Genomic DNA, 18496 nt, shown 5'->3' on the forward strand with positions numbered 1-18496 from the left:
CCATGCAATGGCATTGTAGAATGTGTGTTTAGATATTACAGATTTTCCTCATAACTCTGGAAAGATTAGTGTCACTAACAAACACAGTATTAATATTCAGCTTGTGTAGCTCTTTGCATCTCAGAACACTGTACAAAGTGGCATCAGTAACATTGTTCCTATGAAAAGAAATAAATGTCATAGCAGATTTAAAACAATTTTCCCACAAGAGCAAAAATGATGGTTTAGATAGACTTGCCTAGTGTTCTTCCTTTCATTAATAAGTTAAGCCATTATATTTTTGGGTTGTGCCCAGTAACTCCATAGGTATATGGAGTATAGTATATATTATCCTTAAATATTTGCATGTAGCTTTCTCTTCCTCAGAGATAGTTGCTAACCACTTTTAATTTAGGTTGACATCAGTGTAAAAATGAAATCTCAAAGGACTTTACTTATGTCTGTGGTACTGTTGTGGTTTAACCGCAGCCAGCAGCTAAACACCACACAGCCGCTCACTCAGTCCCCCCCCACCCAGTGGGATGGGGGAGAAAATCAGGAAAAGAAGCAAAACCCGTGTGTTGAGATAAGAACAGTTTAATAGAACAGAAAAGAAGAAACTAATAATGATAATTATAACACTAATAAAATGACAACAGTAGTAATGAAAGGATTGGAATGTACAAATGATACGCAGTGCAATTGCTCACCACCCACCGATCGACACCCAGCTAGTCCCCGAGGGGCGATTCCCCCGCCCCCCCTTCCCAGTTCCTGTACTAAATGGGACGTCACATGGTATGGAATACCCTGCTGGCCACTTTGGGTCAGCTGCCCTGGCTGTGTCCTGTCCCAACTTCTTGTGCCCCTCCAGCTTTCTCACTGGCTGGGCATGAGAAGCTGAAAAATCCTTGACTTTAGTCTAAACACTACTGAGCAACAACTGAAAACATCAGTGTTATCAACATTCTTCAGATACTGAACTCAAAACATAGCACTGTACCAGCTACTAGGAAGACAGTTAACTCTATCCCAGCTGAAACCAGGACAGGTACACTAAAGGATCTTGTGCATTCTACTGGAAAAAAGTAATTTTGAAGAGTTGCTTGAACTTATATTTATAATATTGTGTGACACTAATATGTCTGTATTCTGATGGGGAACATACTTAAAAAAATAAGAACAAAAACTTAAAAAGAGTCTGTACACAGTTGTATGCATATCATGATTGTGCACATGTGCTTGCATTAAAAGCAAGTCTTGCAGACTGTTTTTTTTTTCCCCTGCTATTTTCAAAACCCAGTCATTAGTTTTGATTTTGCATGTTTTGTTCTTATGGACTACATGCATTCCTTTTTCAGGTGATGGTCAGCAGTCACCAAAAAGAAGTATTATTCTATCTCAAGCATGTTGTGGAAAGGCCTCTGCTTATCACTTCTCAGAATAAGCATGTATCTCTTTACTTTCTATGAGATACTAAAGAGCTCTGAAATACATCTCTCGCATCCTCCTTAACTATCTCTGCAGTTGTGCTTTTCTTTTTAAAAAAAGAAAACCTTTGCCTAAGGTCCTTGTAGTTTTGCTAGGTAACCTGGAAGTTTTTTCAATATGAATACTCTTAAAATGTAGTGACAAAAAGAGACAGTGTTGTTGAATCTGAATTAAATAACTCTTATTTACAAGTATTGTTTGTAACCAAAATAGTTCAATGTACTACACTTCTGGAGGGAGAGTAAAAAGCAACCAGGCAACAAAAAAGTCCCATTGAAACAGTTGGAGCGAAATGTTTCCTTGAGTTGTACTGGCTTGTGAGTTTATTGGCTTTCTGTTCTCATCTATACAGCTTTTGGAGTAAATGTCTGAATTTCTAATGGAAATAAGCAATGTGAGATAACAATTAACTATTTATTTGTTAGAGATGACAAGAGCTTTTACATGTCCTTTTTTTCTTTTTTTTTTTTTTGCCAAGATCACTTTTCGTAAAGAAATAATAGCTAACTTTTTAGTTATATTAATTTTTTTAGTTATATTGATGTTTGTGTTACATTTTTTTTTTAATAGTTATCCCAGGGAAGATCATATTAGGAATTTCTCTTCATTTTACAGGTAGTAAAGTTGCACACAAAACTTGGCAAACCCATTCCTTCAACTGAACCAAATGTGGTTACTCAAGCTACTTCCTCAACATCCACATCTGCTTCCAAACCAACTGCCTCTGCTTCAAATATAGCAACTAGCAGCAGTACTGTGAACTCCTCTGTTGCATCCTCTGCAGTGAAAATTCTTACTCCCACAGCAAACACACCACTTAACACTGCGTCCAACAACAAAACATCTTCAACTGCTGCTAATATAGCTGTAAAGAAAATATCTACACCGAAAATAAACTTTGTTGGCAAGTACAGAAGTCAGTCTTTATTTTGAAACCTAACCTATTCTATAATTTTTTTAAGACTTAGTGCAGCAAATACAAATATATTTAGTTAACTTTATGCATGAGTAACTCTGTTGTGTTTAAAAGAATTACTGATAGGTGAAAATAAGAATGTATGTAAGGTTTTGTTTCAGAATTTATGGTGTTTTCTGCCCGGTTATCTCCACTTGACCTCTCTTGGAGGCTTTTCCCACCTTCATAAGAAACCTCCCACCTTTGATTTCTTATGTAGTAGCTGCTGGAGTATTGCAGTTTATAGTTCAGTTGGTCCTAATTTCGGTTTACGTCCTGGGCTGTTAAGGCAACCTGCAGTAGGTTGACAGTTGATAACTGGGCAACTGAAACATCCTTGTAACAGTGAAAATCTAACAGTGGAAACTTTTGAAATGAGCATGACAGACATTCAGAGTTGGGAAGCAGCTGTTCAACAATAAGCTATCCTGCTCTTTAAGGAAAGACCTATGCAGTTGGAACACTGAGAGTATACTACCTTTGTTAGTACAAACATTATAAGGTTTTGAAGTACTTTTTTGGATCCATTTAAAAAAACCAAAAAATTACCTGATGACAAAAAAAAGATTATTAAAATAGATTTGCTGAGTTGTTCCCATTCAGTCCTCTTTTGAAAAAGCATGAAAATGAATAATGAAAGTTGCAATTATATAAAGCAAAAGTTTTTCTTGCTAAAATAAAAAACTGTTTAAATAACTTGAATGTTGTTAAACTTAGTTTCAAAAATCTTTAATTGTATTTAAAATATGTTTAAGTTTTAACTAATTTTAAAAGACTGATAATGCTTTGGCCAGAGCATTGATATTTGCAAATAAAGTCTTCAGTTTGCACATCATGTGTAATCACATTCTCATTTTATGAAAGTTAATGATTTAACTTTTTTCATTTGTAGGTGGCAATAAGCTTCAGACAACAGGAAGTAAACTGGAAGAAATGAAATCAGCTGAAAGTGTTAAAACAACTCCTGCTGCTACAGTACAAACACAGGAAGTAAAACCAGACACAGCAGCTGAACCAGTGACTCCCACAACTCTTGCTGCCTTGCAAAGTGATGTCCAGCCAGTGGGCCATGACTATGTGGAGGAGGTATTGATATGACAATGTGTACTATTTTTTAACTATTTTAGTGAAAATGTGTTCAACATGAAACAGAATCACAGAGTGGTTAAGGTTGGAAGGGACCTCTGGATGTCATCTGGTTCAACCCTCTGCTCAAGCAGGGCCACCTACAGCCAGTCACCCAGGATGGTGTCCAGACAACTTTTGACTATCTCCAAGGATGGAGACTCCACAACTTCCTTCTATGACCAGGTGACCTGCCTAGTGGATGAGGGAAAGGCTGTGGATGTTGTCTACCTGGACTTTAATAAGGCCTTTGACACTGTCTCTCACAGCATACTCCTCGAGAAGCTGGTGGCTCATGGCTTAGACAGGTGTACTCTTCGCTGGTAAAAAGCTGGCTAGGTGGATGAGCCCAGAGGGTTGTGGTGAATGGAGTTAAATCCAGTTGGCGGCCAGTCACAAGTGGTGTTCCCCAGGGCTCAGTTTTGGGGCCAGTTCTCTTTAATGTCTTTATCAATGATCTGGACGAGGGAATTGAGTGCACCCTCAGTAAGTTTGCAGATGGGAGTTGGAGGAGGGTTGATCTGCTAGAGGGTAGGAAGGCTCTACAGAGGGATCTGGACAGGCTGGATCGATGGGCCAAGACCAGTTGTATGAGGTTCAACAAGGCCAAGTGCCGGGTCCTGCCCTTGGGTCACAACAACCCCATGCAGCGCTACAGGCTTGGGGAAGAGTGGCTGGAAAGCTGCCCAGCAGAAAAGGACCTGGGGGTGCTGGTCGACAGCCGGCTGAATATGAGCCAGCGGTGTGCCCAGGTAGCCAAGAAGGCCAACGGCATCCTGGCCTGTATCAGAAACAGTGTGGCCAGCAGGAGCAGGGAAGTTATTGTCACCTGTACTCAGCACTGGTGAGGCCGCACCTCGAGTCCTGTGTTCAGTTTTGGGCCCCTCACTACAGGAGAGACATGGAGGTGCTGGAGCATGTCCAGAGAAGGGCAACCAAGCTGGTGAGGGGCCTGGAGCACAAGTCTTGTGAGGAGCAGCTGAGGGATCTGGGGTTGTTTAGTCTGGAGAAAAGGAGGCTGAGGGGAGACCTTATCACTCTCTACAACTACCTGAAAGGGGGTTGTAGTGAGGTGGGTACTGGTCTCTTCTATCAAGTAACTAGTGATAGGACAAGAGGAAATGGCCTCAAGTTGCGCCAGGGGAGGTTTAGATTGGATATTAGGAAAAGTTTATTTACTGAAGGGGTTGTCAGGCATTGGAACAGGCTGCCCGGGGAAGTGGCGGAGTCACCATCCCTGGAGGTATTCAAAAAGCACGTAGACATGGCACTTCAGAACATGGTTTAGTGGGCATGATGGTGCTGGGTTGACAGTTGGACTTGATGATCTTAGAGGTCTTTTCCAAACTTAATGATTTGATTTGATTTGATTCCCTGGGCAACGTATGCCAGTGCTTAGTCACCCTCACAGTAAAGAAAGTGTTTCCTGGTGTGCAGAGGGAACCTCTTGTGTTTCGGTTTGTGCTCCTTGCCTCTGGTCCTGTCACTGGGCACCACTGACCTCTGTCCTCTTGGCACCCTGCCTTCAGGTGTTTATATAAATTAAAATGTCCATGTCTCTCTTGTACTGGGAGGCCAGAACTGCACACAGTGTGTCCAGGTGTGGCCTCACCAGCGCTGAGTTAGACAGGAAGGATCACCTCCCTCGACCGGCTGGCAATACTTTGCCTAATGCAGCCCAGGATGCCAGTCACCTTCTTTGCTGCAAGGGCACACTGCTGGCTCATGTTCAACTTGGTGTCCACCAGGACCCCCAGGTCCTTTTCTGCCAACCTGCTTTCCAGCTGGGTGACCCCAGCATATATTGGTACAAGGGGTTGTTCCTTCCTGGGTACAGAACTTTGCACTTTCCTTTGCCGAACTTCATGAGATTTCTGTCATCCCATTTCTCCAGCCTGTTGAGGTCCCTCTGGATGACAGTGCAACCCTCTGGTGTATGAGCCACTCCTCCCAGTTTTGTGTCATGACCAAACTTGCTGAGGGTACACTCTGCCCCATCATCCAGATCATTAACTCGACCCAGTATTGACCCCTGGGGTACACTGCTAGTTACTAGCCTCCAACTAGGCTTCATTCTACTGATCACCACCCTCTGGGCCTGGCCATTCAGCCAGTTTTCAATCCACCTCACTGTATGCTTACCCAGGCCATACATCAACAGCTTGTGTATGAGGATATTATGGTGAGACTGTGTCAAAGGCCTTAACTGAAGTCTAGGTAGACAATATCAACTGCTCTTCCCTCATCTGTCAGGCTGGTCATCTCATCACAGAAGTTTATCAAGTTATCAAGCATGACTTCCCCTTGGTGAAGCCATGCTGACTACTCCTCCTCATGATTTTCTTGCCCTTAACATGCCTGGAAATGGTTTCCAGGATTAGCTGCTCCATCATCTTCCCAGGGATTGAGGTGAGGCTGCCTGACCTGTAGTTCCCTGGGTCCTCCTTGAAGATAAGAATGACAAGGCATTGAACCTGCAAAGGATTGTGCATATGTTTACATTTCTGTATTGTACATGTTTCTTTTATGCTCACTGGGACATTCTTCACATGGGTGGCATGAGATATGTGGATGAAGTCTTATGTAAATTTTTCATGATTTGCAGGTTTGTAATTATTCAACTCAGTATGTTCAGGCTCAAGTTTAAATCTGTGTACTCTTTAGAATGGAATAACTTTGTTCTTTGTTCATTACCAAGCACAATGGTGTGTGTCAGAATTGAAATTTCTACTTTGCCTTCTTTCAGTTATTGTGTGAATTTTTTAGCATGTTTTGACACAGACGTAGACATTATCCAGTGTCACTGATTAGATTAATTTTTACATCCACATTGTTTTTATAAAAAAAAAAAAGCCAAATGTGTTATAACTTTATTTTCCAGGTAAGAAATGATGAAGGAAAGGTGATCCGCTTTCACTGTAAACTTTGTGAATGCAGTTTTAATGATCCTAATGCCAAGGAGATGCACTTAAAAGGGAGGCGGCACAGACTTCAGTATAAGGTTGGTAGAAATGCTAATGCTTCTATCTGAAAATCCTCCAGATGTCAGCTGACTGATTACACGTACTTACATTTAAAGACTAGACAGAAGTAGGTACTCTAAGCAAACAGCATATAAAAAAAGGTGGAGAAATATATTTCTTAGGGAGTATAGTCTTTAAAGAAGTAATGCAGACTGAAACTATTTTGGTTTGGGTTTTTTTAAACATTTTGAACATTGCTTTCAGGCAACACTAAAGTATGGTAGAATGTATGCAAGCAACAGTAGGTTCTTTATGTTGCTTACCATGAATTTTAAATAGCATAAAATAGTACTGCTCGATGTTTTTGGCAGGGCAAACCACATAAACCCTTTGTGGAGACATCTGAGAAGCAAGTGTTGCAGATTTTTTAGTCATGAATGGAGAGACACCTGTACTGACATATGGTGTGCATTTTGATTATTACAAGATTATATTGGAGGAATCTACTGTGGTCACAGGAGATACAATGGACCTGCATAATCATGAAAGGGATGAAAGAAGAGAAAAAATTGCCAGAGAATTTTACTCAGGATCTCATGGTTATGCCCCTTTATGAGGGACCCTTCAGGAACAGGGCATCAGGAAGCACACTGTAGTTAAGATGAAATGTTTTTTCAGGCTATAGTGTAGTCATCCTGCTGCAGAATGAATAGTAAATTACTTAGTATTTCGTGTAACATTTTAATCTTAAATTGCTTCGTTCTCATATAAGTGAAGAGGGAATTCATGCTATTTGTAATATGTTGCTATTTCTTTCCTTTAAAATACTGGACACAGATTTTTCTTCTTCAACTACTCATTCAATGCAGTTCTAAAACTGCATTTTACTCCCCTTGATTTTATTATAGACCAGTAGTGTATGTTAAATATGTCAGAGGATCACTGTAACCTTGAGATGAGAAGAGGAAAAACAACATTTCATTCATTATTTTTCTGAACTAGAAAAAAGTAAACCCAGACTTACAAGTAGAAGTAAAGCCCAGTATTCGAGCAAGAAAAATTCAAGAAGAGAAGATGAGGAAACAGATGCAGAAAGAAGAATACTGGAGAAGGCGAGAAGAGGAAGAACGCTGGAGGATGGAAATGAGGTAATGCATTCTGTTTTATCAATGAATGAGACAAAGCTGCAGTCAGGTTATCTAAAACTAACTCTGCTTCTGTAGTTACTTATTTTGAATACTTTTGGGGGGAACTTTGTACTGTCTTGTTTTAAATTAAGTTGTTGTTATCCTTCTGGGATTTTTGTTTGTTAGTGTTCAACCCCTCTGAGGAATGCAGACTTAGAATTGTTTTGCTATAAATTCAGACCCGATTTCAAAATAGCATTCATTTTAGCTACCCTGTGGAGTTCACTGATATTTGCTTATGACTACTAGAAATGAGTTCGTGAGGACATACAAGAATTTATTTAGAATGGTTGCAAGTATTGTCTGCCATATAAAGAGAGTACTTTGATTCATGCACTTCAGGCGATATGAAGAGGACATGTACTGGAGGAGAATGGAGGAAGAGCAGCATCACTGGGATGACCGTCGCAGAATACCAGATGGAGGATATCCTCATGGTCCTCCAGGACCTCTAGGCTTACTGGGAGTTAGACCAGGAATGCCTCCTCAGCCCCAAGGACCAGCTGTGAGTTTCTTAACTTGAGAAAAAAAATTAAATCATACTTACCAGGAGGCACAGTTAAGAACTATAAATTCTTTAGTGCTACTTCAGTTGTTTCCAGTGTTTCTTAATAAAGGATTTGGAAAAGTGAAGAAGAAATTGTATGCTAATGATACTGTGTAGATGGACCTGTCTTCCAAAATAAGTCCACTGAAACGAGAAAATGATGCCTTAAAGACAAATATTGTTTCTTCTGAAATAGAGGTCACTCTGGATTTGTGTACTAATTTTAATTTTATTTAATTGCATTATACAACATTATTTATCTAATTGTGGACAAATGTATGGATAAAAAGTGGCTGGATTGTCAGTCCCAGAGGGTAATGGTTAGTAGTGGGTCATACTCCACCTGGAGGTCAGTAACAAGTGCGGTACCAGGTGGGTTTATCCTGGGATTTGTCTCTTTAGCACCTTATCAATGATCTGAAAGGTGGTGGAGTGAGTGCACACTCATAAGGTTTGCAGCTGGCATGAAACTGAATCAGTTTAGGGTGGGGAGAATAGGTGATACCTTTGAGGGCAGGGCTGCCATCCAGAGGGGTGTAGGCAGACTGGAGGAATGGACCAACAGGAACTTTATGGAATTCTGCAAGGACAAATGCTTAATGCTGCACTTGGGAAGGAATAACCCCTTGCACTGGTACAGGCTGGGGAGTGACAGGCTGGGCAGCAGCCCTGCTGAAAGGATCTGGGGATCTTGGCAGATAGCAAGCTGAACATGAGTCAACAGTGTGCCCTGGCAGCAATGAAGGCCAACAGCATCCTGGGTTATATTAACAGGAGCATAATCAGTAGATGAAGGGAAGTGATCAGCTTTCATTAGACCCAAACTGCAGTACTACATTCAGTTTTGGGCTCCAGTATAAGAAAGATACTATAAACCACCGTAGGTTCAGTGTGGGGCTACGAGGATGGTCGGGGTCTGGAACACATGCCTTGTGAGGAGAGACTGAGGGATCTGGGCTTGCTCAGCCTGGAGAAAAGAGAGCTTCGGTGGAACATAATAGCCTTCTAATACCTGTCCATTATAAAGGCAATGGAGCCAGGCTCTTTACAGTCATGAGAGAGCGAGATACAACCAGCTTAAGCTGAGACAAAAAAGGTTCATATTGAATACAGGGAATAATTTTTTTCGCACAGATGTTGTGCAGCCTCCATCGTTGGCAGTTTTCAAGAACCAACTGGGTAAAGCCCTAAGCAACATGATGCGGTCTTATGGCTGACCATGGTTTGCACAGGAGGTTGGACTAGAGGACCTCCTGAGGTCCCTTTCTATTTGAATTCTTCTGTGATTCTGTGAAAGCAATCATGGATATTTTATTTTGCAGCAATATACAAGCATTTCCCAGTTAATAGAAAGACAATAGGTATTTATGTTGGGGAGATGCTTTTGATCCTGGGATTTCATAATTTGTTTAATTTTGATACATTTCATGTTTTTTCAGACATGATTTATTGTGACCAGTGTAACTTGTTAAGGACACTTCAGTTCATGTTTTGTTACATTTCAGCGATTTGAGGTTTGAATGTTTTGTTGTTTAGCCACATGTTTGGTTTTTGGTCACTTATCATTTGTGATCTTGGAACTGTACCCAAATTTCAGAAGTATGCTTTTTCATCTGTTTAGCCTTTACGCCGCCCTGACTCCTCTGATGACCGCTATGTGATGACCAAACATGCCGCTATATATCCAACTGAGGAGGAACTTCAAGCAGTCCAAAAAATCGTTTCTATTACTGAGCGTGCTTTGAAACTTGTTTCTGACAACATGACTGATCATGAGAAAAGCAAGAACAAAGAGGGAGATGACAAAAAAGATGGCAGTAAAGACAGGTATTTTTTTAATTACTTTTTAAGAATTTCATCATTTGTTTCTGAAGTTTCTCCTTACACTGTTATCAGTGCTTGCAGGGGTTCTCTTCTCTTTGGGTTTTGATACAGTATGTCACCATGGCCTCAAAAGTATGTGGAATACTCCTATTTTATTTCACTTTTCTATCTTCAGGATTAATTTTAAGGGTTTTATATTATTTTAAATGCAATTTTTAACTATAATTCACAGAGCTTTGAAAGGAGTTTTACGGGTAGGCGTTTTGGCTAAAGGTTTGCTACTCCGTGGAGACCGAAACGTCAATCTTGTTTTGTTATGTGCTGAGAAGCCTTCAAAGACATTACTCAGTCGTATTGCTGAAAGTCTTCCCAAACAACTTGCAGTAAGTAGAATTTAGATTTTTTGGTTTGAACTTTTGTAAAAATCTGTCCTCAGGTCAAATGTCTGCAGGGCTCACTGCACCACGCTTCCGTTGTGGTTTAACCGCAGCCAGCAACTAAGCACTCTGCAGCCGCTCACTCACTCCCCCACCCAGTGGGATGGGGGAGAAGATCAGGGAAAAGTAGTAAAACTCTTGGGTTGAGATAAGAACGGTTTAATGGAACAGAAAAAAAGAAACTAATAATGATAATGATAACACTAATAAAATGAGAACAGTAATAATAAAAGAATTGGAATACACAAATGATACACAGTGCAATTGCTCACTACCCACTGATTGACGCCCAGTTAATCCCTGAGCAGTGATCCCTTGCCCCCACTCCCCCCAGTTTATATACTAGATGGGATGTCACATGGTATGGAATACCCCGTTGGCCACTTTGGATCAGCTGCCCTGGCTGTGTCCCGTCCCAACTACTTGTGCCCTTCCAGCTTTCTCGCTGGCTGGGCATGAGAAGCTGAAAAATCCTTGACTTTAGACTAAACATTACTTAGCAACAACTGAAAACATCAGTGTTATCAACATTCTTCTCATACTGAACTCAAAACATAGCACAATACCAGCTACTAGGAAGACAGTTAACTCTATCCCAGCTGAAACCAGGGCAGCTTCATAGCTCATGTTCAGTTTCTTCCCATTTTCTGAGTGTTTCCATCTGAATTCGGGGACTATGCTGCACTTTTTTGCTTTCTGTGTATTGTGTCCATACAAGTGTCTAGGTGTTTACACTAGTGGTGTAGTATCAAACATCATTTGATAGATTTTATTTAGCTGGGAAATAGAAATGAACAGAACAAAGACTATTAGCCGGTTGCTAGCAGCAACAGAGGTAATTTGTGCAGTGTTACAGGAAGCTTGCAGCCTGAAGGTCAAAGTTCTCCGTTAATGCCAGTCTGTTTGTGCTTATATCTTGTTTCCAGTTTGTATGCGTCAGTGCTTTGTAGTTCTGCAGTTAGTTAACTGTCTTGTGTGGGGTTTTTTTTAAATTTGGCCCTTAAAAAAAAAAAAAGGTACTTGCAGTCTTAGACCATTTAGCAAAATTCATATAAACCATTTTCTGTATTTCCACAAGAAATGAAAGTCTAGAATAAAGTCTCTGCTCTCTGTTGAACAAAGCTTGTCCACCATCATTACAGAATGCTTGCCACAGCGTCAGTATTTCAATACAGTCTGCTAAAACGTTCAGCAGAATCAGTGGCATGGTAGAAACTTTAGCAGGATCAGATTAATTAGAAAACAATCTTGAGTTTGCTCTTGTTTGAAGTAACAGAACAGAAAAAAAACCTAAAAACTGCACATCTTGGTCTGGCTTTGTGGAGAAGTCACTTGTCCTGCTAGTTTGTGGAAGAAGGTGACAGAGGTGCCTACAGCTTCCTTTTGGGTGTATTTAGAATTATTAAATCTAGTTGCAAGAAGCAATTTGGAATAACAACCTTGTTAGTTACTCTTACATTTTTTTCCTCTGCTGTTTATCTTGCCCTTTGTTCTTAGCCTGTTGCGGCAGCCAAGTATAGAATGTACCTAGCAGTACCCATCCTGTAACTGTGAGCTTGAAGAACAACCACTGCATCTTTGTGCTTTTTAAAGGCTCCTATGTTCCAATGAGAAACATATCCAGCTGACATTTTAAGTGGCTCTGATGCTTTTCTTTATCTCAAACACTGTCAAGGTTCTTGTTATGTAACTTACTTGTATATGAGTTTCCTTTCTGGGTAGTTTTTTTTTCTTTTGCATGCTTTGTATTTTCATTAATGATTTGGAAACAGTATGCAAGTTCATGTATGTATCTTAATTGTGTATGCTGTGGTTTCTTTGAATACAGAGGTAACTGCTTTATATAATTATATTGCATTTCTGTCTTTCTGTTAAAAAGACTGTTGAAATCCGTTTTCTTCCCCATACTTTTATTGGGCACATGCTAATAGAAATTTCTGTTTCTTGATATTTAGGTAATAAGTCCTGAGAAATATGATATCAAGTGTGCAGTCCCAGAAGCAGCAATAATTTTAAATTCATGTGTGGAACCCAAAATGCAAGTTACTATCACACTGACATCTCCAGTCATTCGGGAGGAGAACATGAGGGATGGAGGTTGGGAAGTTGTTAAAGATGTTACTTCTTTCTCACCCGTTTTTTTATGTTTATCTGTTCTGCTTAAGATGGCATTAAGGTCCTGGAAGGCAACATGCTGGCACACGTATTTGATCGGAAACCTTGTTTTTCAACAACCAGTCTTGGTAGAGAGCAGTTGATTAAAATAAATGCTTATACGATGCGTTTATTTAATTTTTAAAATTTCTAACTTTATGTCCAACCTCAGCTTTCTGGAAAAGGTACAAACTTGACTATTTTTTCCCCTCTTTTAAAATTATGTGGAAAACTAAGTATTTTATAGCAAGTGGCTATAAACTGGCTTTGTAGAGCAGTCTTGCCCTAAGAGAAAGATTGTATGGTTTTAGAAAATCAAATCACATGTTTTTGGGTTTAAACTGGATCAGTATTGCCATCACTTACACATTCCAAATAGCAGCGCCACTTAAAATGCACTTTTATAATACTTTTGATGATAACAGTGCTTCGAACTTTAAAAGAGAATGCGATTTTTTCCAGGTCTCTGAGGTTGCTTTTTGGTCTGGAGTGCTTTTTGAGTATATTTAGGCTCCTGGTATTACAATCAGTCTTCTATCCAACTGGCAAACCCAGATTAGTACAATAAGAAATGGCTTTGTCGTTGAGCTGAAGCAGAAGGTGGAGCTTGTAAATCAATTTACATTTCTGAAGTCTGCAGTTTCTCTGGTGCCAGCAGTGTTGCTTTAGGGTCTGTTCTGTAACACTTTCAAAGCTCCAAAAGCTTTTAAGCCAACAAGCATGATTAATGTCTGCAGTACATCGGTTCTTTTTGTTTACGGGTCAGATAAAATTAACTTTTGTTTCCTTTTAATCCTGTATTTTCATAGTTGAAAGAGATCATGGCAAACAGGGTTCTGGTGTTTGACAGTGAACCTACAAATAGGAAATCTGAGGCTATCTTAACATTTCTCATATGCAGGTTGAAAAAAATTGTATGTGTGTATGTATACATGTGCTTGTGTATATACGTATTTATATAAGCCATGGAGGTTTTTTTATTTCATCTCATCATTACATGTCCTCTAAAATACTTGAGGTTTTTATATTGCATTAGTAAATGTCCTGTAGCTGTGACTAGTGCATTGTAAGCAAGCTGTGTTAACAAAGTCGTCCTTCATAATCAGAAAGAAAATTTCAAGATGCATTCTCTGGTTTGGATGACTTCTGAAGAGTCTTTAAGAGCGCTTTGTACATGATTTTTAAGCTGTGCATATTATTCCTAGCTATAAAGGCTTTGTACATGTACTGTCACACCCAACCGATTTTACTTTTTTGACAATCTAAGCCTAACATGACTCTTGGTTTGTGCTGAATACGACTTCACATATTATTTAAGTTTATAAAGAATACTTTAACTTAGAAGATTTGATTATTGAATTAGGTTAACCATTGAATGAAGTTAACCGTAAACACCACGTTTTTATCTTAATGTACTGTGCAAAAGTGCAATACTGATTTCTGCCACAATACTCAATTTCAGTTCAGTGGTTTCTGGCCTAAAATTCTATGATATGGACTAAAAATAAAATAAATTTCAAATTACTACTATCAATCCCTTAATTTATGCCACCTAAAGGAAACAAATCTGTATTTTTGTCTGACCCACACTTGAGTTAAAATGATCATTGTGAGTTTATTCACTGCTGAATGCAGTACTGCCTCTAGGCAAGCAAAATCAAGTTAGATTTCTCTTCAAGACACTGAGCAGTATAAAATGGATGTGCAGAAAAGTTCACTTTGAAACTAGAGCAAATAGAAGACTGAATTGCAAATTATTGCAGCAAAGAAGGCCTTATTACGAAGACTGCTGCTTATTTGCTGCAGAGTAACAGTACGTGTTTGTGTTTTTTCTTACTGCAGCTTCTCATGCTCTGTGTCTTACAATGGTTTAAAGTTTTCATTTTTTTTAGCCCACTTGGGGAGCTAGTTCAGGTGATAAGGAAGGCTTTACCGGAATAACCAGTTTGAGTAAAGATGAGACTGAGACTTGCACATGGAGTAGAATCATGTTTGATGTGTCATAATCCCATTACATGATAAAAGGCTAAAAAAAAATACAGTGAAATAAAATTGTTAACCGCATAGCTACTGTTTCTTACAGTATTGTGCGTTTGACAGTTTACTGAATCTGATAAACTCAAAGTGCTCTAACCCCTGCTGTGGAATCTTTCCTTCAGCAAACAAAGTGTACATACTTATGAACACATATATGTGTGCGCGTGTGTCTTTTTTATCCTTAGCTAACAGCCCCGGTCCAAAGCCTTCTAGCAGAGGGACTTGATTCCTGTCAGGGGTTGCTGCCAAGACATCGGAAGGATTTTTGACCAAGGTTTTCTAAAGCTCAGTGTCACACCTGCCATGCTTTACAAAGGAGGGGGTTTGGATGCATAGTCCTAGCATCTATTGTTACTTCGTGTTTTTTTTTTTTTCTTTTTGTCTTTGTCTCTCTCCTAGAATTAAGCAGTGTTCACACTAGTCTTGAAATAGTTGACTGGGTAAAATGTATTTCACATAATAAAACTCACTGAAATTTACATACCTGTTAACTTCTAATGAAGAGGTAGTGTGGACACAGCATGTCTAACTGAAGATTAACCCCTTATATTTAGGCTAGTAATAAGTTATATAGGGTAAGAATTAATGCTTGTGTTTTGTAAATTAATTCATTGTTTTGTCTTAGCTTAACAGGGTGGTAGGTTAGGCATCTGAATTTAGTTAAATAGTCTTTAAGGGGTTAATCCTGAAATGTGAAACAGATGCAAAAATCCACAGATTAAATATTACAAGAGTTTCCTTGATACATCTTTTGAGTCAGTGTATTCTCAGTGCAATAGATGCCTTGGCAACTTCTGACTTTCAGAGTCTTTTTAAGTTTCAAGGGTGTTCATATGATATGTATTCGAAGCACATTTTAGACTGACATTTCCAGCACTGAGTAAAATTCTCTTCTGTGCATTTAAACTGTAATTCTTTTTAGTAAAACTATTTTCCAAATTGAAGTTTTTCAGAGCTAGAAGTAATTGGAGTTTCAAATTATATAATGAATTATTGTGCTAGAAGTTTGCACAGTGTCACCTATTTGCATATGAGTTTTAGAAGAAAGTAAACAATCGACTGATTAGGCTACTAAGCCCAACAACCCATATTTTTGTTTTTAATTTCTCAACCTTTGTCACTTTTTTCCTGCTCTGGGTTTTCTCTACTCCTTGTCTCATACATCCAGGTTGTACTCATTCCATCAGTTATCTTACCTGGCACCTCTCTTGTATAGGTTTGGGTTTGGTTTGGGGGTTTTTTGTTTGTTTGTTTGTTTTATTTTGTTTTAAAGGAAGTACCACTTTAAATGTCTTCATTTGCTCTGTAAATGCCTTGTTAGTGCAGATTTTCATCTTTCCACTTTAACATATAGTCCATAATTTTGAGTATCTGTGTGGGAAGATACCTATATTCTTCTCAGCTTTGTTCTTACTTTGAAATCCTGCCCTCTTAGTGCTGTGCAGAGCAATGGGACTATCCTATAAAAAATGCTCAAATCTGAATGTAGTACTTCAGATTAAATTTAATTATTATATTGCAAAGTTGTACCACCATGTTCATTCATGGCTTTTTAGCTCTCTATATAGTAAAGCATCCTAATATTTATTTCATATTTGTGTAAAATAGGTGGTTGCAGAGCTGTCTTTCTGCGGCATGCCTAAAAGCTTCTCATTGCGGGCATGTTTCGTGAGCCTCAAAATATTTTTTTTTAATGTTATTTTCTGACTTACCTAAATTTATATCTTGCTGGAGTAAGCTATATTGTTCCATACAGCCAGCTCCTGTGAAATGAGTGCCATTGAGTGAGGGCTTTCTGTTTCATCTTATCTGGTGTATCACCAGTTATGCTACCAATATACTTTGTTACTCACAGTAGCCATTTTCATAATCAGTAAAACAAAGAACTTTTAAAGCTGATCACAGCATTGTATCTGTACAATTTTTAAGTAACCCAGGGATACTATTTCACATTGTTCAGTGGTTCCAGTTTCATTGATTAAACCACTTCCAAAAGGGCCTGTGGTCTCTTCCTTTTTGGTAACAAAGCAATCAGCTTGGTAATTAAATCCTTTTCTGAACATTTAAATATACAAGATTTACTGTATTTTCTTTATCTTTCAGACATTCTGCTTTGTTTTTTAAACTATTCCTTGCTTTTCTTTTTCCTGCTGAATCTTAAGTAAAGCAGTTCCTTTTCAGATCCTTCCTTGCATCCTAAATGATATTGGAGCACATATATTATGGGCTGAGGAATTTTATTTATATGAGTAAGAGAGAGTGTACTAGAAAGTAATGGAACGCTGTAATATTAAAGAACATTTCACATTCCTTTAGTCAGGTTTTTAAAGCAAAATAATTTCAAGTTTAAGGTATAATAAAAATAACATCATTACTAAACATCTAGTGCTTTTAAGATTTGTTATACTTAGTCTTTCTTTTAAGAATAGGTCCCAATAGTGACCATTAAAAATTACAAGAAACTAAGTTTGAATGTTTCTACTTGGTTAAAGTGGATTTTTGTGTTCCTTCTGTCTTGTGTTCTCTGTGCTGGTGCACTGTGTCCAACCATCCTTCCTTCAGTATTTAATTTTAGGGGATACGTGTTTTTCCAGTGTTAGCTTAAATAAAGAAGTACTACGCATTGCATAATCCGCAATGCATTTGAAAATAACCTCAGAGCTAAAGTATAATATGCTCTTGATCTTCATACTGGGTTGATGCCCTAATCCTAATTGAATGGCTTTTGTTGAACATTTACATTTGTTGTTCAAGGGTTTAAACTTTAAATGGCATGTGTGACATTGAAGCTACTTTAAGGAAGTGTGGTGCTCACCTGGTCAAACACCCATTCCTCACTGCATTTTGCCAATTCAATCCATTTTAGATGTAACCTCGGGTATGGTGAAAGACCCACCGGACGTCTTGGACAGGCAAAAATGCCTTGACGCTCTGGCTGCTCTACGCCACGCTAAGTGGTTCCAGGTTCGGAACATCATTTTACTTTCTTCTTGTAGCCTTATGAGAGATTAGTTCAGTTGCAATATAAATGTTTAATTGTGTGAAAACACTCAGCGTTGTTCATTCTAATAATACTTAATATTTTTCTGGTCCCTAAATTTAAATGTAGAAGGTTGAGTATGGAGGAACTGCTTTATGCAGTTATTGCTCATTTGACATGATTTTTTTTTCTGGTCATTGAGAAGGCGATGTTGAAAGCTTGACTCGCTTGGGGTGATCATATGTTGTATATTTGTTATATATTCCATAAGGCTGCAGAGTAACTTTGCTTTAAATAATGGAATATGTGTTTAAAGCTTTGTGTTTAGATTTAAGACTTTTTCTTCCTATTTCTTTAAGTGCATTGAGTGTAGGGAATGAAAGGTGAGAAGCAACTGTTTGGTTTAGTGACTTTGCATTCTGGCAAAGGCACAATAAAGAAACCAAACAGATTCCCTTGACCTTTCAGTCTCTATACCTATTTCTTAGATCTTTACTTTATCCTTTTTATTTCTAATATAGAAAGATACTGTATTTATTGTTACAAGTGAACATAGGTCAAAGTGTATAGGGGATCAAGAAATGTTATTCTTGTATAACCTGTGCACTTTGACTTCTACCACCTTTAATTACTAACCCTGTATAAAATACTGCTGTAAATGGCAGCTCATGGAATAAAGTTGTAGAATGATTTGTTTCAATCTTGTATCTGAGCTTCCATTGAACAGTGGTGTTTTAGTCTTTCAACAAGTCCTATTTGCTGTAGGTGCTGGGATTAATTAATTTGATTTTGTATTGCTCTCAAGGCTAGAGCTAAT

The 18496-nt window shown here is 38.6% G+C and overlaps 1 protein-coding gene across 3 annotated transcripts in view; it reads left to right on the forward strand.

Annotated features, from left to right (window-relative positions):
• The window catches only part of ZFR (zinc finger RNA binding protein), a 51056-nt gene that overhangs the window by 26069 nt on the left and 6491 nt on the right, over positions 1-18496 (forward strand). Inside the window, exons 8-17 of one of the 3 annotated variants that reach the window (XM_052776662.1) lie at positions 2086-2386; positions 3318-3511; positions 6432-6551; positions 7516-7661; positions 8043-8205; positions 9869-10074; positions 10304-10454; positions 12464-12605; positions 17566-17663; positions 18485-18496. The exon at positions 18485-18496 is cut by the window's right edge and continues 84 nt beyond it. In XM_052776662.1, the coding sequence (XP_052632622.1) occupies positions 2086-2386; positions 3318-3511; positions 6432-6551; positions 7516-7661; positions 8043-8205; positions 9869-10074; positions 10304-10454; positions 12464-12605; positions 17566-17663; positions 18485-18496 (1533 nt within the window). The remainder of the gene's footprint in view (positions 1-2085; positions 2387-3317; positions 3512-6431; positions 6552-7515; positions 7662-8042; positions 8206-9868; positions 10075-10303; positions 10455-12463; positions 12606-17565; positions 17664-18484) is intronic. The other 2 variants (XM_052776664.1, XR_008233453.1) reach the window with 2 other exon arrangements.

The sequence above is a fragment of the Harpia harpyja genome, chromosome Z (genome assembly GCF_026419915.1).
Source record: "Harpia harpyja isolate bHarHar1 chromosome Z, bHarHar1 primary haplotype, whole genome shotgun sequence".
In the NCBI taxonomy this organism is placed as follows: Eukaryota; Metazoa; Chordata; class Aves; order Accipitriformes; family Accipitridae; genus Harpia; species Harpia harpyja.